The 23100-nt window shown below is 38.0% G+C and overlaps 1 protein-coding gene across 2 annotated transcripts in view; it reads right to left on the bottom strand.

Moving 5' to 3' along the window:
- Positions 1–23100, bottom strand: part of POGLUT1 (protein O-glucosyltransferase 1) — a 51075-nt gene that overhangs the window by 15141 nt on the left and 12834 nt on the right. Inside the window, exons 1-5 of one of the 2 annotated variants that reach the window (XM_001370062.5) lie at positions 21269–21471; positions 19725–19815; positions 15496–15639; positions 10008–10143; positions 7722–7843 (exon numbers count right to left, since the gene is read on the bottom strand). In XM_001370062.5, coding sequence (XP_001370099.4) covers positions 7722–7843; positions 10008–10143; positions 15496–15639; positions 19725–19815; positions 21269–21353 — 578 coding nt within the window. In that variant the 5' untranslated portion in view covers positions 21354–21471. Of the gene's footprint in view, positions 1–7721; positions 7844–10007; positions 10144–15495; positions 15640–19724; positions 19816–21268; positions 21472–23100 lie in introns of those variants that run through there. The other variant, XM_016433480.2, reaches the window with a different exon arrangement.

The raw sequence follows: 23100 nt of genomic DNA, 5'->3' as shown, positions 1-23100 counted from the left end.
GGTACAACACTCCTTCCTTTTGATGCCTGACTCCCCTTTAAATTTGCTGGGGAGGGACCTTCTATGCAAACTCAGAGCCACAATAACCTGCTCCCCAGATGGCTCATTATCATTAGAAGTACCAGAGGAATCTTTAAATTTACTCCCTGTACTTCTCTCTGAAAACCAGGAGGCAAAAGAACCTTCCATTTTTGAAATACCTAAAGATATACCAGAGTCTCTTTGGGCCACATCTTCTTCTGATGTAGGCTTACTTAAATCTGCTGTTCCTGTGCAGATAAAAACTAAATCTAGCCCACCTCCTTCTATCCCTCAGTATCCCCTCTCAAAGGAGGCAATTGAGGGTATTACACCAGTTATTAACTCATTAATAGAACAGGGAATAATAATCCCTTGCAAATCTGAATACAACACGCCCATCCTGCCAATTAAAAAACCAAAAAAAGGACCCGATGGCAAACACATCTATAGATTCGTACAGGATCTAAGGGCAGTGAATAATCACGTTATAAAGAGACACTCCGTAGTTTCTAACATACATACTATTATTTCATCTATTCCTAGCACAGCTACATACTTTACAGTAGTAGACTTGTGTTCAGCTTTCTTTTCCATACCAATACATGAAAACTCCAGGCATATTTTTGCTTTCACCTGGAAGGGCTCACAATATACCTGGTGTCGGCTGCCACAGGGTTATGTCGAAAGTCCGAGCTTATTTGAGCAAATTTTGAGCCAAGACACAGACAATATAACATTTAAAAATAGCAAATTAATCAAATATGTAGATGATCTACTCTTGGCTTCAACAGATGCAGAAACATGTCAAGAAGATAGCAAACACCTTCTTTTGGAATTGCACAAAAGAGGACATAAAATCTCTAAGGATAAAGTTCAATGGTGTCTCCAAAAAGTAGAATATTTGGGATTCATCTTGACTGCGGGTGCTCGTTATATTTCTCCAAAACGAATTGAGAACATTCAAAAATTGAGTGCTCCTACCACTAAGAAACAGCTGAGAGCAATTTTAGGAGCAACAGGGTTTTGTAGACAATGGATTCCTTGCTATGGGGAAATCACTAAACCCCTTATAGCATTAACAAAGGATTCGGTTCCTGAACCCCTCAAATTAGAGCCTGAACACTTGTCAGCTCTAACAGATCTGAAAAAGGCTATCATGTCTGCCCCTGCTCTAGGCATCCCAGATTACAACAAGCCATTTACTTTATATGTGCATGAGCGAAGAGGAGTAGCCTCTGGTGTGTTAACTCAGACTTTGGGACCTTCTCAGCGCCCAATTGCTTATTATTCTGCCCAACTAGACCCAGTAGCAGCAGGAGCACCACCATGCCTTAGAGGAGTAGCTGCTACAGCCTTACTAGTAACAAAAACCGTTGATTTAGTATTGGGATGTCCATTAACAATAATGTGCCCACATGAGATTGAAGCATTATTGGTAAAACATAGAACACAGGCATTCTCGGATCAGAGAATTACAAGGTATGAAATAACCTTATTAAATAGTGAAAATATTACCTTGAAACGCTGTTCAACTCTTAACCCTGCCACCTTGCTTCCAGATTTACCTACTTCAGGAGAACCACTACATAACTGCGAAACATTAGTGTCCATGGCAGAAAAGCCTCGAGATAATCTCTTGGACACTCCCTTAGACAATGCAGATCTGATTTTATTTACCGATGGTTCCTCTTTTATGAGGGATGGCATACGTTACACTGGAGCTGCCGTAGTCTCAGAATTTGCCACTGAATGGTCAGCTTCACTACCTTCTAACATTAGCGCTCAAGGAGCAGAACTCATAGCTCTAAAACAAGCTTGTATAATTGCCAAGGATAAAAAGGCAACAATTTATACGGATTCTAGATATGCTTTCGGCATTTGTCACTCAGTCGGGATGCTATGGCTCCAAAGAGGATTTTTAACCTCAGCTGGAAAATCCATAGCTAATGCAGAAATTATTAATGAAGTTCTTTCTGCTCTCAAACTGCCTAAAGCCCTAGCTGTAGTTCATTGCTCTGCCCATACAGGTGGCTCTGACCCTGTCTCTAGAGGAAATAACCGAGCAGATGCTGCTGCAAAACTAGCAGCCATAGAAGGACCTGGATTAATTTTAACATTAACAACCACTGATAATTTAAATTTATCACTCTCCTATAATGAAAAGGAAGTGGAAAAATGGAAACAAAAATTTAAAGCAAAACAAATTAATGGAGTATGGGTGTCACCTGAAGGAAAACCCCTGCTCCCTAGAAGTTTCTATAACCAAATTTGCCAATCTATTCATAAAAATGGTCATTTTGGCACCCAGGGCATCGTGGACTCTGTCAAGAGAGTATGGATAGCCCCTGGTATAACTACTGTAGCCTCTAAAGTATGTTCAGCCTGCCCTATTTGCCAGGCATATAACCAACATGCATATCGTGGAAAAGCCTTTGGGGGACGACCTCTGGCTTACACACCTTTTGAACATCTACAGATAGATTTCATTACAATGCCAAAAGCTGGACGTTATAAATTTTGTCTAGTAATTGTAGATCAACTAACCAGATGGCCAGAAGCATTTCCTACGACCCGAGCCACAGCAGATTTTGTTGCAAAGATACTTTTAAAAGAAATTATTCCTCGTTTTGGCCTACCAGCACGTATTGACTCCGATAGAGGGAGTCATTTTACCGATTCTGTCTTAAATCAAATATATTCTTGCTTGGGGATAACTCCAAAATTCCATGTTCCATATCACCCCCAGAGCTCAGGCCAAGTGGAGAGGATGAATAAAGAACTTAAGACTATGATTGGCAAATTATGCACTGAGACCCATTTAAAATGGCCTGAAATTCTCCCTCTGGCCCTATTTTATCTTAGAAGCAGGCCTAGAGGAGACTTACATATTTCACCATTTGAGATGCTTTTTGGACATCCGCCTATACAGGCTAAGCCTTTCTCCCCGGCTTATACATCGCTATTAGGGGGAGATATTACTATTGCTTCCTATATACAGGAGTTACAGCACAAACTACGTGAACTTCATGAATCCGGAGCTGCAGTACAAGCTGGACCATTAGACTTTTCTCTGCATGACCTGAACCCAGGAGATAAAGTTTATATCAAGAATTTCAAGCGAACTGGAGCAACTGAACCTTCCTGGGAAGGACCATTCCAAATATTATTAACTACTCCAACATCTATAAAGATTGGAGAAAGAGACTCTTGGATTCACTGCTCACATGTGAAGAAAGCATCTTCTGCTGAGACTGATTGACTCTATCCTATCATATGAATTGTGACTCTATCTTATCATATGAATTGGAGATAATAATCCATAGACAAATGGATGCTGGTTTTTTTTCAAGAATATATTGAATTACTGATTTTTTTCTTATTTTTTCTTATTTCTTTTCTTTTATTTTTTATCAGAATATTTGATTTTTTTTTCTCATTTTTTGTACTGAAGGTACACATAATTAATATTAATATTTTTTCCCTGCAGTAATACAAGTTAATATATATACTCTTGCTATAATATCAATATATGCCTAAAAGCTTTAAACTATGGGAACCTGCCATTTATTGATAAAATATTATAGGACTGTGATTAATGTTTGTGTCTGATTCCAGGAAAAGGGATAAAAACAAGGAGCACAGACTAAACCTGAATAGTGCCAATAGAGCACACAAGAAATATTAAAGTGAGACTCGAGGTTGCGACGCTTAACTTATGTTTAAGTCGTAGGACTTCCTTGTATCTACACTCTTTTCGAAATACTCAAACAAGTACAAAGCTTGACTATCATGCTGGCTCCCTATATCTCTGAAGGAGGAAAAATCAGACAAGGGAATGACATTTCCCCATCAAAATAGAATTCTAATTCTTTTCTTCTTATATTATGGCAACTTCCTGTAGTCTTGGCTACAAATGGCTAAGTGAAATATTACTGCATTCTGTCCTACATACTTGTGGGATAGAAATTACTTTAAACTGGACCTATACAAGGTCTATTTTGAATTTTTCTTATGTTTTTGATTATTTTTCTATTCTTTTGATAATTGACACATACACCCCCATAACTGAACATTGCATTCTGAGCTAAACTTGATATTTTTTTTTAAATACTTACTTCAGGGGGGATTGTATTTTAATTTAAAATCTAAGAATTTTTGAATTTTTTTTGTTTGAGATTTTATTTTTATAAAAATCCAAGACTTTTGTTTAAGATTTTACTTTTATAAAAATTTCAAAGATTTTGATTTTGTTCGAGAAAAGATCTTCAAGAAAGAAGCTTGAAACTTTTATATCCAGAGAATGAACTGTTGCAGAAAGATGCTGAAAACCTACACTTCATCAAGAAGATCAAGAATGAACTTTGGATGTGATTGATTGGACTGAACTTTTGATTGAACATTTATTGTAACATTTATGCCAAAAGGGACTGCCCCTAATTTGGCTTTCTGTCAATGCGCCTAGCAAACATTGGTTTTGCTTTCTTTTCTTTTCTATTTCCTCTCTCACTATTCTAATTTCTCTTAGAAAATTGAATATTGTGTATATCTTTAGTTAGAAGTGAATTTAGAACTACAAAATGATTATGTTAAATGATCAATGGGGAGACTAGTCTCCCAATGATCATCAGGGGGGATTGTAAACCTCAAAATTCCTTAGACTTATAAATGTTGGAAATTTCACCATTGGGATATTTCATACTTGGAAAATTTCTTACTGATAGTATATTGGAATGGGAACTCCATTGGCATGGGAGGTTCCTTCTCTTCCCTTCTTAAGATTACTTTAGGACAGAAAACCTTTTGCTGAACAATGGAAAGGACTTTGACCTATGCTTAAGCATAGAACAGGAATTTCTTTGAGTCTTGATTGATTTTAGAATTGATACAATGGAGATACTTGGAATAAATCTCCACCCTATTCAGTCCTAATAGGATTGAGTAAGGGCTGCAGCCTAGATCAAAATTTAATTATTCCAATCTCTACCATACTCAAGTTAACAGGATTTAGAAAGGGCTGTAACAAAAGAGTAAAGATTTAATCATTTGAAAAATATGACCTTCAACAGACATGTGCAAAAGCCAGAAACCTATGGGTGGTCCTGGGTTAAGCGAGAGCCTCCATTGACAGGGAAATTGATGAAGAGTGATTGGTAGATGTGAGGACTGAGGGGAGGCAACTTGGATGGTTTCCTTAAAGATAGGAGGGTCTGGAGACTCGATGAAGAGGTGGTTGAGTTTTTGGTCGGTGGTTCCTGGGCTCTGAGGAAGCTTGCTCTGAAGGAAGCTGAAGGTGGGGGCCTCTGAGACTGTTTCTCCATTTTGGACACGTGAGTAATAGGGACTGATCTCTTTTCTTTGCCCCAGCTATCTAAGGGCTTGGGCCTTTTGGCCCAGCCGAAACAGAAGGGGTATTTAAGCCCTATTCCCTTCTCTCCCCTTTCTCTCTCTCTATATATCTCTAATTCCTTTCTTGCTCCTATTGTAATTAAACTCCAAAAAAGGCTGACGGCTGACTTGAGTTTTTCATTTAGGAATTACATGGCTGATTCCTTGGCGACCTTAAATTAATATATATCAGTCTTTTAAAGTGATTCCCTTGTAACACGGTCTCAGCATTTTGTATCACTTCTTTCTGGACAACAAAAACTTTTGGCAATTACATGCCTCTAAAATTATAAAACAATTAAGAAATGATGAGTAGGATGGTTTCAGAAAAACCTGGAAAGATGTCTGTAAATTGATGCAGAGTAAAGTAAACAGAACCAGGAGACATAGCAACAGCAATAATGCATGATGGTCAACTGTGAAAGACTTAGCTACACTGATTGAGACAATGATCCGAGAAAATTGCAAAGGACTGAGGATAAAAAATGCTATCCTATGCCAGGGAGAGAACTGATGATCTCTTCATGCACACTGAAGAACACTTTTTTCTTGGGGGGGTTTGTGTGTTTTCTTATACAACATGGCCAATATGGAAATGTTTTGTATGATCTCACATGTATAATTAATATCATATTGCTTGCCTTCTCCTGGGGGGGAAGGACAGAGAGAATTTAGAACTCAAAATTTTAAATAAATTTACATATATTTGGAAAATATTTAACAAAATAAATAAAAATGAGAGACAGTGGATAGAATTGCCAGGCATGGAGTCAGGAGAACCTCAGTTCAAATCTGACCTCAGATATTTCCTATCTGTGTGACCTTGGACAAGTCACTTAACCCCAACTGCCTGGTCCTTGCTGCTCTTAGAATTGATACTAAGACAGAAAGGTAAGGGACAAAAAAAATACTTATTTTAAAGAATTATAAAGCAGGTTAAATACTTATAAAGGAATATAAATACTTATAAATACTTAAAAAGGTATTAACTCTATTCAACTTTTTAGTTTACAAATAATCAAAATTTAAAAATAAGTAATTTTAAAACAACTATTGGTTTTAAAAGATGTGAAAATGCCATGTAAAATACCATATGCTTATGGAAGGGATAGATAAGTTAAAGAGAACAAAGAATTTTAAGAGTCATTGGATATGGTATTAGGGTGCGAGAAATAGTTCATCCATAATTTAGTTTTCAAGATAGAGAGAAGAATAGGGAAAAAAAAGTGATAAGGAAATAGAGACATTGAGTATAGATAACTTTCTTGTGAAATTTTGTAGCAAAGGAAGGTAGATAAATTGGACAATAACTGGAAGGGGTGAAGGGTACAAGAGAAGGTTTTTTTGTGGTTTGCTTATTTGATTTTTGGAACTGAAAAGACCTAAACACATTTGTAGACACATAGGAAAGAGGCACTAGAATGTAAATTTCACAAGGGCAGAGACCTTCTCATCTAATATGCTTTCTCTCTCATGGTACCTTTCATACTCTGCATACACTTCATTGCTCTGCAAACAGTACATGATTAACAATGTTTATTGAATTGAATTGAATATAGGGTCATAAGGCATAAATTGACTCATTCTTGCTTTACTGAGTTTCCAAAAAGTACCATCAACCTACTCTATTTCCACATTACAAAATACAGTTTTTTACCTTTCTCAAAAAAAGTAACAATTTGAAAATAGTTGAACAAATTGTGGCTTGAGAATGTAATAAACTATTATTGCTACACTGCAGATAACTATAAAAAAAGTCAGAGCAATCTGGAAAGGGTGATATGAAGTGATACAATGTTAAAAAAGCAGAGTCAAAAGAACAGCATCCACAATGACTGTAACAAGGTAAATAGCCTAAAAAGGCAACAAAATTCTGGTCAAATGCAACAACATTCCTACCATACTATCAGAATTAAAGGCATTCTTCCTGTTAATAACAGAGAAACCAAGAACTTTTCATGGAATGAACTTTCTAAGGAGATTGAGTGATGTTTTTGTTGTGTTGGAATAAAATGTGTTTATAAATTAAAAACAAAAGTTAACAAAAGTAGTTAGATAAAAATAAATACTATAAATTTCATTATGCTCTAAAATATGGCCAAATGTGCAATAAGTGCTGGAATTTTGATATATTAGCAAAGTAGTATAAAGACCCAAGTCATGTTACATACAAATAAATGATGCCTTTGGACAAACCTCCTCAGTTTGAGACATCTATTATGGCTTCTTTCTAAATTATTCATTTTTGTCTTCTTAGTTATAGGTTCTGCAAAGAAATGGGTACAAGCAGGAAAATAATTCTCTGAAAATCTTACCTTGCAAGATCTTCTCTTAAAAGATCCCATCGCCCGAGACCCGTAGGATAAATTGGCCAAACAGCTGGTCCCCCTTCCCAAAATGTCCATGCAGGATACATGATATCATGGTACTCATTAGTCTTCAACAGAAACATAAAAATCACTCTAAATCGATCTCAGGATGAAGTGACAAGAACCAAACATTCATTTTCACAAGTTTCCCAACAAGGTCTTCATTTTTTCAAGTATTTCTTTGTTCCAGAAATTTTGTTCCCCGCTTTGTGATGTCTAGAAACAAAATGGCAAAGCTGGCTACAGATGAATTTAAATTACTACTGTTATACTAATGGAAAAGATGAACATAAAACTGTTAGAGATTCTTCAACTCAAGAAAATAATTCAATAATAATAATAATAATAACCAATGTACTCAGGAGCTGTCAGGTTCCATTTAAAATACCTGGGGGGTCTTTCTCTAAACACTTGCTTTAAATAGCTTCATGAGTGTTTCTCATCTCCTAAATACACTGAAGTGCCTTGAGGACAAGATCTATGTCATATAGACTTCTTTTGTATCCCCTCCTGCCCCCTGGGTCTAATATAGCTGTTCAAAAAATATCTGTTGACTAATTAACAATTCAGAACCTAAAATTAGGGTAGAATCAGATTAGGTGCTTAATAAATTTGGGGAGGTCAGGTGGTGCAGGCTTGGAATCAGAAAAATGCATCTTCAATGTAGCATACCAGGTCTATTAGCATCTTGAAAGTATTGTTGGTGTATTGATATTGTGTCTCATATGTTCATATACCAGACTCATGGTCATGTTACTTTTGATTATTATATTTTAAAATCTGGTCCAAAGGACAAAAGAATTCCTGAGCAGGACATTATTTGCCACAGGGTCCTAGCTCCCATCTTGTTAGACCACATTCCTTACCAAGTCACATGTTTGATTAACCTCCTCCTCTTTGATTACATGATTGTCAAGTGAGCCAATCTTAAATCCTATGCCATGTCACATGTTCATTAGCTACCTCCTACTCTACATTCCTAAATTCTCCAATAAAAGTTTGGGGACACGTGTATAGCCCCCTCTCTCAATACCATCAGAGGAGCATGCACGATGGAGCCCATATTTTTTAACTCCTTGTCTCTGAGTCTTTATTCCTCTCTCTCTCTCTCTCTTGTCTCTCTCTCTCTCTTTCTCTCTCTCTCTCTCTCAATCTCTCTTTCTCTCATCTAACCATTTTGCCTCGGTTTCTAATTTCCTTCTCAGGTGTCCACCCATGAAAATATTAATATGTAACTGCAGGAGGTTACATTCAAAATCTGGCCTCAAACACTAGCTGCGTAACCATGGGCAAGTTATTTTACCCTGTCTGCCTCAGTTTCCTCATCTGTAAAATGAGCTGGAGAAGGACATGGCAAGCCACACTAAAATCTCTGCCACAAAAGCCTTAAATGGGATCAGAAAAAATCCAACAAGACTGAAATAACTGAACAACAAAAAAATGTGCGAAGTTCTCCATTTTTTCAAGAAGATCTAGTTACTCTCTAGATTTGTTTCCGATGAAACTTTTATTGTATACATTTCAGTTTCCCAATTCTCCTGTGTAAGTAGAGTAAAAAATATTCTTCTTCTCATCTTCTCTCCCATAATGGCACACACAATCCATTTAGCTCCTACCATAACACAGGGGCTCAATAAATGTGACAGTTACATTTATGTGGTAAAATCCTCTAATTCATGTTCTAGACCAGTGATGACAAACCTAGAGGATGGGCAACAAAGATAGCACACAGAGCACTCTCTGTGGGTACCCCATCACTCTTCCTTCCTCCCACCCTCTCCCCTGTCCCAGAGTTTGATACTAGAAAGGCAGAGGGACTCAGGTGGAACTGCTACCCTCCCCTTCTCTACACTCACTGGGGACATTCTTCACATTACCTGCTCCTCTGCTCAGCAGCCCAATAGGAGACTTTCTCCCTCCCCTGGGTGGGGTAAGGGAAGAGGTGGTGTGTGCCTGGCACTAGATGGTAGGGAGGGACATGGCACATGGTCTGGGGGTGGAGCAAGGCCCAGCACTCCTTCTCTAAAAGGTTCACCATCACTGTTCCAGACAATAAACATAAAATAGCCAGTAAACATTGTAAACTTCAGGCAAGGAGAAAAATGGAAGAATTAAGTAACGGTGCTTCTTCCTATATCATAGTAAGAGTAATGATAAAACATATCATAAACATCAAGTAAATTTCCCTATTAGATTTCAGCTTTTCTGGCACAGCAAATTCTTTTTTCTTACCTTGCTGAAGGAAAAGACTGGAATGGCAGGTTCCATCCACTTAGGAACTTGGGGATAATCCCGAACATTTATCACCATCTCCATGTCAGGAAGGTGGTTGATTACTTGCAAAATAAAGTGCTCCACACCACTGCACCTGCCAAGAATAAAAATTAAAAAATCACCTTAGCAACACTTTTGCCTAGGCATAGGTGGGGTTCCTATTAGTCTCTTGAGGAAGAGCAAAAGCATGTTCATAATACTCAGTTGCTGGGAAGCTGGAAGGGTTGATTTTCAGGAAGCAGGACCTATTCCACTTTATATAATTATGTATGTTATTTATTTCTGACTGCTAAATAAACTGTTCATCAATTGGCTCACCTATTACAAGAATTCCTGTTAAAATACTGGTCCTTTGTTCCTGCTTTTGCCCTTCTCCCCAGCTGGGGTTCTTGCAGTCTGCCACTTTTGAGGTGTCCTTGGAAAGTGCCATACATATATGTATAAGTCGTGGGGTACATACGACAGGAAGGGCTGGGCTCCGGTCCTAGTTCTTTGATTATCTCTCTCTATCACCTTTGTCAAATCACTTAACTTCTCTGGGACTCAATTTCCTTATTTGTAAACTGGATTTAATGATTTCTCAAGCACTTTCTAGTTTAAACTTTCTAAATCTCAATGATGACCCTTCCTAGCTGTGCAACCTGTGCAAATTGAATACACCTGAACTACATTTACCCAGCTGCACCTTTTTTCTGACATCCTTACATTTTGGAAGATTTCTCTGATTTCTCTGGAGGCTCTCTTGGAAGTGCGGTCTGGGAAGCTTTCTGATTTTCTGAGGCTATTCCTTCCTTTGCTTCAAGTTATTATTATTAAATCTTATAAAAATAATACTTGGAGTATCTGGATATTCATTTTTAATCTTACAAACCTCAGCAAGCTAATTAACCACTCTGAATCTCAGTTTGCTCTTCTATAAATGGAGAAACTACTTGTGCTATTTCTGCATAGTGCTGTCATGAGGGAAAGTACTCTGTAACCTCAACAGGCCAACGGAATGGGAATTATTTTTGTTGTTTATTATTATGCCTAGAAACCCAAGTTGTTACTGCTCTACCTTACCCAAAAGTTTGGCTTCAAGCTGTAATATAATGCCACCAGTTTAATTTCATAATCATGAAATTTTCAAGGGGTTCTTTGGTTAAGTTTTCTCTTCACTCTAGTTTAGATAGCCTTTCCAGACCACCCCACACCAATTTCCATCACATGTAACCTCTAAACAAAGACAATATTAAAATCAATTAATGAGTCAAATGCTATTATCATAAAGTAACATATTTAGGCTCCTTTAGCATTTCCTTAATTTCAAAAATGTGGCTATATAGTCATTAAACAACCACTAATTAAGCATTTACAAAATGTAAAGTAGTATGCTGGGAAGTAAGAGGTATAGTAAAATAATTAAGATATATAAGGCCTGACCTTATGAAGGTAGATTTAGTTTGTGTTTCTTTCATTCTCCCAACCCCCAACCATGTATTCTGGAATTCCATCAGGATGGAGTGTATTAAAGGAATGTTATACAAAGCTAATGAACAACTCTTGAAAGCTACATTGCAGCAGTAAAGTTAAAACATAGTAAATAAAACATGCTATTTTTCAACTGGGCCCCTTCAAAGGGGCTCTGTTCTCTTCCCTCTTTGAAATTCAGTTCTTTGAGTTTTAGGTACTCCTTTGCAAAGGCACCTGTTTCATTACTAAGCAAAATCTCTGTTCTGCTTTAAAATTCTAAATATTTACTTTAGCTCCCACCATGCCCTGGATTATTTTTTTCAAAATTATTAAAGTGTAGCTTATATGATTACAATTTCTCAAATTTACATAAATCATAACAAGATGGAAATCCACTTTAAGGCAATCTGAGATATTAAACCATCTATTAGAAAATCTCAGATTTATTTGGACTTTTTAAACTTGATGCTATAAGTATATTCATATTATCCCTATGTAAATCTTAAAATGCTATATAAATACTACCTATTATTATTATTGTCTGAATGCCAGAATCTTCTTAGGCCCAGATATGATCCTATCACTTCTCCTCCAAAATATTACACGTTGTTCTCTTTAGCCTAGCATTCAAGAATATCCGTAACAGGCTTTCTAAAATTCTTTTTGGTTATTGGCTCATTTTAAAAAATCTATTCTTTTTAGTTGAGATATTTCATAATTTTAAATAAAAATTCTTCTTAAAAAAAGATTATCCACAGTAATCAATCAACAACACTTATTGTCTACTAGGTGCTAAACCCTTTGTTAGACACAGGGAATACAAATACAAAAGAAAGGCAGTCTCTGCTCTCAGAGAGCTTATATCCAATTGAGGGACACATGTTCATAGAAAAATGCATACAGACTATACACAAAATAAATGGAGGAGGGCAAAGAGGGCTAACAACTGAGGAATCAGGAAAGGTCTCTTTAAGGAGACACTAACTTGAGGGGGCAGCTGGGTAGCTCAGTGGATTGAGCCAGGCCTAGAGACGGGAGGTCGTGGGTTCAAATCTGGCCTCAGACACTTCCCAGCTGTGTGACCCTGGGCAAGTCACTTGACCCCCATTGCCTAGCCCTTACCTCTCTTCTGCCTTGGAGCCAATACACAGTATTGACTCCAAGAGGGAAGGTAAGGGTTTAAAAAAAAAGGAGACACTAATTTGAGCTTTACTTTAAAGAGAGCTCAGGGTTCCAAGAGGTAGAGATAAAAAGGGAGATTTTGCAAACATGAAAGGCGTCGAGACAAGAGAAGAAATATGTTGAGGGAATAGCAAATAGGAGAAGTTTGGCTGAAGCATGAAGTATGTGAGAAAGAGCAATGTCTGGAATGTCTAGAGTCTTTTTCTCTGAGACTTGCCTCAAATTCCACCTTCCAAACTGTGAAGAGCTTGAAATGTCAAATAAAGTAGGTTGTATCTTATCCTAAGGACAATAAGCCAACAAAACTTCTTGACCAAGGGAATAATGTGTTCAGACTTGAATTTTAAGACTATTAATTTGTTTGCTGTGAAGGAGGGCTTACAGAGAGCGGATACCAGATGCATAAAGACCAATTAGGAGACTTGCAATTATCCAGGAAAAGTGGGGATAACGACCTAAAGTAGGATGGTGACAGAGATATGGGGATCAAAGAAAGAAATACAGAGGCCTTGACAATTGATGAGATTGAGGTTGGGAGAAGCTTGGGAGTCAGAGAGACTGAAGAGTTCAATATACACATTAGACTACCATTTCCTTTCTACTCCCTCTCTGAGGCAGCTAGGTATTGCAGTGAACAGAGCTGAGCCTAGAGTCAGAAAGATCTGAGTTCAAATATGGCCTCAGACACTTCCTAGCTATATGATCCTGGGCAAGTCATTTAACCTCTGTCTGACTCAGTTTCCTTCTTGGTTAAATGGAGATAATAATAGACCTACTTTATAGGGTAGTTGAGGATAAAATGACATGATATTTATAAAGTACCTTGCACAGAGCCTGGCAAATAGAAATACTTAATAAAATCTTCTTTCTTTCCTTCTATCTATTGGGGACTGGGATATTTTGTAAAGTGCTTTGCAAATCTTAAGGCACTATATAAATGTTAATCATTACTGTTAGTAGTAGTCCCTTCCCTCTATTGATTATCTGCAATTTATCATGTATATATCTTATTTGTACATAGTGCTCTGCATGTGGTTTCCCTTCCTGGACTGTGACCTCCTTAAGGACAGGGATTGTCTTTCCCCAAGGCTTAGCACAGTACCTGGCATATGGTAAGTGCTTAATAAATGTTTATTGACTTATTAGACTTGCCCAAGGTCATACCTATCAATCCAGGGACAGAATCAGGACTAGAATTCATGTTGCCTAGCTCCTAATATAGGCTGCGTTTTTTTCCTGTAAGGTTAAAGTCAAATTCCAGCTTCACCATGAAGAATCCTTAATGCCCTTAATCAATAATGATCTTTTCCTTTCATGTCCTTGAAATGGACCAAAATATTTTGACTCTTACTGAAACCATTACCTGGGCCTATGATTTACATGGTTAAGAGGCTTTAAAAACTTAAAATGTTCATTAAGGACTGAATAGTAGGTATGATTGCAAATTTGCAGTGTCTATAATTTGTGTCCGACACTTGTTTCCAGCATCTAAAACCTCTCTTCTTCCTGGAAACCTCTTATACAGAAAACTTCTATTTTTTGCTCCAAAAAATGTCTAAATGCTATTGGTATCTCTGTTTTCATAGCCCCTTCATTATTTAAAATAGGCTTCTCCATCTTAATGCGGCTATAATCCCCTTCAGTCCCTGCTCCTGGGGACAAGAGTCAGGCTAAAGCTGGCTGGGTGTCTGTATCAATTCTAGTATCATCCTAGGGAGATCCAGAGAGCATGGCAGAGGGAGCTGCCCAGGCTGGCTAAGGTCAGAAACACAGCAGGTCAAAGATTCCATGATGATCAGAAGGGGGCCTGCGAATGACTGCTGCATTTTCAGCTCGGGGGAGATAGGGAGACTCATTCTCAACACAGACACATACACACATACCATGTGCACAAGTGCAACATATGTGTACAACATACATACAGATACATAGAGAGAGAAATGTATGTGATTCTAAACATAATATCCAGCATAAAAAAGACACTTTTCAAATTTTCTCCAAGGTCAATTATTCTCTCTTGCCGCTAAAGACTTGTCTGTTTAAAATATCTGGGCAATTTTCTCCAAATAAGTCCGTTTATTTCTGTACCTTTATTTCTACTTTCATCTGATTCTCAAAAATAGCAAGAAAAATTTTAAGCGTACAAATGGCAGAGTAGTTCATATCACAATACTGCAAAAGAGATATAGGTTTTTGGTAAAGAGAGGCCTTAAAGAAAGATTATTATGCAGTTTTGGAAAATGTTCAAGGTTTTTTGAAAAGGAAAAACTCCTATGTAAGAGAAAGCTTTTTGGTTTGTAGCTTAGGATATTTTTTTCTCTTTCTTTTTTTAATCCTTACTTTCTGTCTTAGTAAGAACTCTTAGATGAACAAGGGCAAGGCAATTCCAGTTAAGTGACTTGCCCAGGGTCACACAGTTAGGAAGAGAGCAGCTCTGAAGCCAGGTCTTCCTGACTCCAAGTCTGGGACGCCTATAGCTACCCCAGGTGCCATCTTTGCCTCTTGATGGTACACTAGTAGCTCAGGCCTGATACCGAAAGTCGGTTTAGCATCAGCTATCCCCATGGGTCACCACTGATCATCCTCTATCACTCTTCTTCACTCTTTTTGCCCAGCCCTCTCCTGCATATGTTTTCTGAATGGAAGGAAACAGGCAGAAATACAGCTAGCTTGTTGAGGTCTCAGGAAAGGAAGGGCACAGTCACAGAACTAGCTATGACACTGACAAGAGCCGAGCCGAGCCTGGGTTATCGTAAAATGTGTATCTATAACAAGACAAGAAGACGCTAAATATATTCTGCATGTCTCTTACCTTGCAGGGAACATGCAATCGTGTTCCCTGTACAATTCATTCTTGATAATCTGATAGTGTGTCCCTAGCTTCCGGCTAACCAGAGTGGTCATCACCTCTTTGGAGATGCCCCCTTGGAAGGGGGCCAAATCCTTCTCCATGACACTGAAAAAAAAAAAGAAAATTACCAATGAATGTTAACTAAGGGGAAGACACCACTTTGTCTGCTCCCTGTTTTAATATTGCTCTCCTGTGTTGAGTAGCGATGGCAGGTGGATAACCCAAATACTCCATTGGTTGTCACCTTTTTTTTTTAAACCTTGACCTTCCATCTTAGAACCAATACTAAGTACTGGTTTCAAGGCAGAAGAGTGGTAAGGGCTAGGCAATTAGGGTTAAGTAATTTGCCCAGGAACACACAGCTAGGAAGTATTCTCTGATCTACCTAGCTGCCCCTCTACAGTTCTTCTTTTAACAACAGAAGAAAGGGTCTCTGGCACACTGGGTAGTTCCGGTGGTGAACTCTTGGGAGGCCATGAACACACTGGGGTTAGCATAGGACTGGCAGGTTGTAATCAGTATTGTTAGTAAAAACATGGAGTTCACAAACCGTTTGGGAATCTTAATAATGGGGTTAAGATTAGAGAGTTCAATGAGGAAGAGTGCTTTGTATATATGTAACTTTTTCTCTATTAAGGTAAAGGCTCTTTATTCAGGGTTTTTGAATGTCTGAAATTTTGATAATTATTTCAATATAATTGTTTCCTCTGTATTCCTATGTATTTTATTTTCTGCATTAAAAACATTATTCCAAGAAGAGGTATTGACCAAGAGGCCTAATACACTAAAAAGGATAAGAACTCCCAAATTATGGGCTGCTAAATGATAAATACCACTGTAAAGCCAAATACAAAGAAAAAGTAAATCCATTCATAGTTTTCCCTCTGTTTATTCTAGAATGCTTTTCCCTATCCTATTTCCTTCTAGACTCAGCTCAACACCCGCCTGTTCCATTAAATCTTTTTTTTTTATCAACTCACAACTACAAATTAAACTACTGAAATGCAATCTAACATTTAATTGCATATCATATGGAATTGATATGTTTGATCTGCTGAACTGTTTCCTGTGTTCTACCTTTATCTATTCAATTAGATTATAGGCTTCAGGAGAGCAGGAAGGATGCCTAATTTTCTTTTTCTTTATATTCTCAGTACTTAAAATAGTGGTAAATGGTGGTTTTCAACATAGACCTGGAAGGGACGTCAGGAGTTTTTTTTATTACTTATTTTATTTTATTTCTTATTTATTACAACTTTTTATTTTATTACCAAGATAGAGGGTAGTGAAGTGACTTGCCCACCGTCAAATGTGTAAGGTTAGGACCCCAATGTACATCTTCTGACTCTGAATCCACCTCTTTTCTACTTAAATGCCTGTTCACTTTTTCTTTAAAGAAACTTAATCATAAAACATTAATAGAATCCAGAATGTTCAAATCAGAAGAAACTGTGGAATTGTCTATAGCTCCCATCTCATGGAAGAGGTAAGAAACCCAGGGAAGGGAATGATTTGTTGGCGGTAACAAGGTCAGTTAGTAACAATGTCTCTCTGTCTCAAACATAACACATGGGTCTTTCCATTCTATGTAAAGGGAAATAGTTGGTCCCTTATTTTCTAACTTTAAAGTACAGTTCTGAAAAAAAAAGAGTTTTCTCATAGAGGGCTGAAGGCTTTCCTTGCTTATGAAAAGATAACTGAGGTTTTAGAAACTTAGACTGGAATCCATAAGGTATCATTCAATCTAGTGCCTGAAAATCCTTTTGATATCCAAAAATCTTATTTTTGTCCTTGTAAAGATTAAACCACCTCATTCCATAATATCTGAAGAATATATTTAGAGCCATGTGTTTCATTTTTCCATGAACTTTCTCCTTCTAGCTTTCTTCTTCCCACTTAAATCAGAATTAAGGTCTAGTTGGATTTTTGTGGGAAATAGCAAAAACTTTTAAAAAATATTCTTGTATGATGATCAACTATGAAGGACTAAACTATTATTAGCAAAACAAGGTTCCAAGATAACCCTAAGGGACTCATGATAAAAACTGCTATCCACATCCAAAGAAGGAGCTGTTAAATCTAATTGCAGATCAAAGCACATCATCTTTCACTTTATTTCCTTCATGAGTTTTTTTTATCAGATATGTGATATAGCATGAGGAATATGGAACCTTGTACTGAACGAAAGCACTGGTACAACCTATATCAGCCTATTTATAACCTTGGGGAAGAGGGAGGGATGAGAATCTGAATTGAAAAAATGTCAGAAAACAATTGTGAAAAATTATTTCTATCTGTAATTGAAAAAAATTTTTTGAAAAGTTAAAAAAATATTCACTGGAAAAAAATTTAGAACTGAAAGGTAATTCACTGGTCCCAACTTTTATCAATTAAAAAAAAAAAAACCTTACATTTTGCCTTAGAACCAATACGCAGTATTGGTTCCAAGGCAGAAGAGTAGTAAATGACTTGTCTAGGGTCACACAACTAGGAAATATCTGAGGCTAGATTTGAACCTAGGACCTTCTATTTCTAGGCCTAGCTCTTAATCCACTGAGCCACCCAGTTGCCCCCATGCCACCCCACCCCTATCAAATTTTAAGTGATTGATTTTAAGAGACAATTTTAAGAAATAAAATTTAAGATTCTGAATGAAATAGTCAAAATACCTCACTAAGAAGAAAATTATTTTGGGGGGCTCTATCTGAAAAGGTGAGAATAAGATACTCTTGTTTGTTTTAAATCTTTTGAAAGAGGGGGCAGCTGGGTAACTCAGTGGATTGAGAGCTAGCCCTAGAGATGGGAGGTCCTAGGTTCAAATCCAGCCTCAGCCACTTCCTAGCTGTGTGACCCTGGGCAAGTCACTTGACCCCCATTGCCTAGCCCTTACCACTCTTCTGCCTTGGAGCCAATACACAGTATTGGCTCCAAGACAGAAGGTCAGGGTTTTTAAAAAAAAAAATCTTTTGAAAGAGTCTTGCCTAAATTATGTTATGTGCCCAAATACTGATAAGAAGATCCTTATCTCCAATACTAGGTATTAAGTTCTGGATTCCAAGTTTAGAGTCATAAGATCTGGATTTAATTTGGGTTCTGCTACTTATTAGTTGTATCATTTTGGGCAAATGCCTAAAAGACTTGGGCCCAAGTTTTCACATCTGTAAAAATAAGGGGATTGAAACAGATCATTTTTGAGGTCCATACTAACACTAAACATTACTTGAAAAGTCATCCATTTCTAAGGCTGAGGCTTCTCTAGCCTCTAAACGTCCTTTATCAGTTACATTTGACATTGATGCTAATGGCTTCCTCAGTGTCTCTGTTGTAGATAAGAGCACAGGCAAGGAGAACAAGATTATCATCACCTATGACAAAGTCATCTGAGCAAAGAAGACATCAAGTGTATGGTTCTGGGGGCTGAAAAATACAAGGTAGAGAGACAAGGTGTCTTCCAAGAATTCTCTTGAGTCTTATGCTTACAACATGAAGGTAACTGCTGAGGATGAGAAACTGCAAGGCAAAATTGGTGATGAAGACCAACAGAAGATCCTTGGCAAGTGCAATGAAATAATCAACTGGCTGGATAAGAACCAGACTGCTGAAAAGGAAGAATTTGAACATCAGCAGAAAGAATTGGAAAAAGTCTGCAACCCATCATCACCAAGCCTGTACCAGAGTGCAGGAGGCATGCCAGGGGGCATGCCTGATGGGTTCCCAGGAAGAGGAGCAGTCCCATCTGGAGGTGCTTCTTCTGGACCTAGCACTGATGAGGTCAGCAAAATGTACTAGAAGAAAAAGCATTTCACACAGCTTTCCAAAAATTGAAGGGTTCAAATTTGTAGCCAAGGCAGTAGCAGTTTAAAAAGTAACATTTAAGCTACTGTGTAAATCTGGGCATTCTGAATACTTGAATGTGTGCAGAGGGAGAAGTAAACAACATAGCACTTCATCAGTACTGTATAAAAACAAGTGGAAATGCAATTCTTGTCCTGGAGAATAAAAATATTTAAAATTGGCACCATAAAAACCCTTCATTAAAAGTTGCCTTAAAAGACATTCTAATCTCCATTTATTGGTTTTAAGACATAAAGATATTAAATACAGAACATATAGGTAATGGAATCATTAAATCTCATAAACAGTATAAAATGAGAGGCAAAATCTGTCAGGCAGAATGAAAGAAAACTCACCCAAGGTGGCAGCTGCAGTTTTCCCTTGGACATGGCTGGTAATTCTCTACAGACTTGTTAATTTGGTTAATAAATCCTTTCCACTTTGTACCTAAAGAAGAAAAGTCAAAGACAGATGGACAATAACTAATAATGATAATAGTGCTTACATAGTGTTTTATGGTTTGGAAAATGCTTTATATAAGTAATCTCAGGTATAAATCTCATTACCTTTCATTTCATATACAAGGATAGATATATAAATATATAAGGTACTATTAAAATCCTCATTTTACAGATGACAAGTTACAGGATTTGTCCAGGTTCACACAGCTAGTGAGAAGCAGATTTTGAACTCAGGTCTATCAAAACCCAAGCCCCATATTCTGTCCACTGACCATTTACCACCCCACTAATTAAAGCAAGTGCACAGAACTGAGGGATGACCACAATCAGTAGCGGCTGGATTTGGTGTCCAGGAATCAAAATATAAATCCCTTCTCTTATCTGTGTGATCTTGGGAAAATCATTTAACTTCTCCCATTCTTCTTATCTGTAAAGTGAAAGTATGGAACTAGATGACCCTTTCCAGCTTTAAAGTTCTGAGGAAAGATTCTTCTCTGTTGCTATGCATCATTTTCTTCAGCAAGTTTGTCCTGTCTCATCTGCCAGATAATCTGCCTTCTTCCCTCCTCAAAAAGCCCTCCCAAACTACTTGTCACATTTTAACACAGAACCAGTCAAACCAGACTGTTATTCCCTGTCTCAGAACCACAGAAACTTTCCCTTGCTTTCCATTCTCTGACATCTTTAAAAAAAGAACACGAACAGAGCCTCAAGCCTTTGAGAGGCTTTCCCAGAGAGCCTAGCTCAGCCGGGACACATCGATCCATGCCTCGGGAGAGCAAAGCCGCAAACCCTTGGGCATTTGGGGTCCCAGAGTAACTTATGTGCTCGCACCTCACCCATGACACTGGGACACCTGGGCACTGGGGAATTCGTTACAATTTTTTTTTTAACTTTGTCCAGCTCACAACCACTACCTCACGTGAAACCACATTTCACTCTGGCTCCTTTGTCTCCGGCGCTCGCTCCTCCGGTGTCCTACATTTGATCCCTCTCTCCAGGGAAAAGGGTTTGGGGAACCAGGTTGATCAAGGGCCAGGGAGTCAAAAACACAGGTATAACTGCGCTCGAGTTCTGGTTCTGTAGCCAGACTGCTCTGTGCCTCGGAATGTCACTTCATGTCTCATGGGCACCATTTACTCGTGGGTAAAAAGAGAGGGGAAAACCAGATGATCTCAGATGTTCCCTCCCAGCTCTAACGATCTGGGACTCTGGCACTGCACTGCCGCTGCGTCCGCCGCCGCCACCGCCCCAGCCCCTAGTCCAGCTCTTGGCCCCCGCGGGGCCCCTGGCCTCGGCCACCCCCACCCCTCAATCTCCGCCCCAACCCAGCGAGAGATGGAGGTGGAGAACAGTTAGGGTCCTTCCTCCTTATCCCGTTTCCAGCGAGGCCGGTTTAGCCTCCTTCAAAAAGCGAGCACCGAGCTTCTGACCCTCACCTGGGTCCTTCAGTCGGCTCTGAGTCACCGGGAGCAGCAGCAGTAACCACAGCTGCATCCACGAGGGCGGCGGCAGCAGCGCCATCAGGGAAAACCCCGCAGCTGCTCCCGGAGCCCAGGCGGAAGAGCTGCCCCGCACAAAGATGGCGGCGAAGGAGCAGGCCCACGTGGGGCTGCATTGTACCCGCACAAATATGGGGGCCCATGGGACTTCTCAGAATCCTGAGTTTGTGAACTGAGGACTGTGCAATTGTTGGGTTTGGGGGTCCCCCTCCATCTCTCTTGGTGGCGGTGCACGTCCTGCAGCCTTTTTCGTGGCACTTGGGGGATTTAGATAATCACTGATTCCACTAAGAAGTTATGGTTTAACAGGGGACTTCTAGCCTCGCTCATTCGCTTTCTCCTCCAGCGAATAGGCTCCGGGTAGTGAAGCTGACAGGAGGGCAAAAGACCGCAGAGACAAAGCTGTCCAGGAGAGGAGCATGCGTAGTATCTCTCTAGTCATCTCAAATCACTCCTCCCCCCAATATGCGCATGCATGCAGTCATTCATTCATTAAATTTCCTTATTTTTGTTGTTGGCATCTTCATACTCCCAACCTGTAGGTTCATAAACCCTTTAGAGTTATCCTTGGCTCTATCCTTGACTTCATTAATCCTCAGTGGACATTTATTAAGCACCTACTATTTGCTAGACACTGTACTAGATAAAGGAGACACAAAGACAAAATGAAAATTTCTTAATATATGTATGAGAAACAACTTTTTTGAGAACGTTAGGCTATATTTTGCTACAAATAAAAATGTTTATTAAAATCGGTAAATAAAAACAGCATGGTTACATTCTCAACACTTCTCAGTCAACTGTATGATTGTAAAAATGTGATCTATTAAAAAACAAAAACACCTATTAAAATCTGTTGTTCCCTTCTCATATTTATGCAGAGAAAATCCTTGATACATGCATAATCTATTCTAATGAAGATTTTCTAGCTTTATAAAGTAATTCATGGATATATTGGTATAGCCTGAAATCTGAAAATTAATATAGGTAGCATGTTTATTTTTATCATGGGTCTAAAATGAACATTCCTTCCAATCATTTGTCTTCCTTTATTTCTTTAAAGTTTTTTTTTTTTGTAATTATACTTATGTCTTAATTGTGTCAATTCCCAAATACTTTATGCATTTTATAATTATTTTATATGAAATTTCTTTGTCATTCTTTTCTGGTTTTTATACTACTTTATCAAAATGTTGGTGATTTTTGTGAATTTATTTTATATATTGCCATTCTACTAAAGATAATAACTCAATTAGATCTTTTGGCTGATTTTCTTAAGTTTTCTAGGTGCATCTTTTTCATGTATCCTTAAAATAGGCATAATGTATCTCTCCTTTTAGCCGATGCCTATACCTTTAATTTCTTTCTCTTGTCTTATTTCAATAATGCTTGCATTTTCAGAAGGTAAATAACAGCAAAGGAAAGGAAGAAGATTCCCATACTTCTCCACTGACAATACTGCTAAGCTCTTAATTTTACATAAATGCTTTAAGCAGCCCTATTTTTAAAAGGTTAATCCAAGTCTATGTTTTTTAGTTTAGTTTAACTTTTTAGCATTTAGCATTTAGTGCTGTATTTTCAAAGTTTTTTTCCTGTGTAATCTTACATTTTTCTATTGTTTACATCAGTGGTGTCAAATTCAAATAAAAATGGAGGCCACAAATTCATACATTGGAGGAACACTTCAGACTATATGTTTAGTTAAAAAATGTTAATAAAATCTGTTTTACCGTATTTTTGTTTTATTAAATATTTCCCAATTACATTTT

This window comes from Monodelphis domestica, chromosome 4 (genome assembly GCF_027887165.1).
Source record: "Monodelphis domestica isolate mMonDom1 chromosome 4, mMonDom1.pri, whole genome shotgun sequence".
NCBI lineage: Eukaryota > Metazoa > Chordata > Mammalia > Didelphimorphia > Didelphidae > Monodelphis > Monodelphis domestica.
This window is presented reverse-complemented; position numbering and strand designations above follow the sequence as displayed.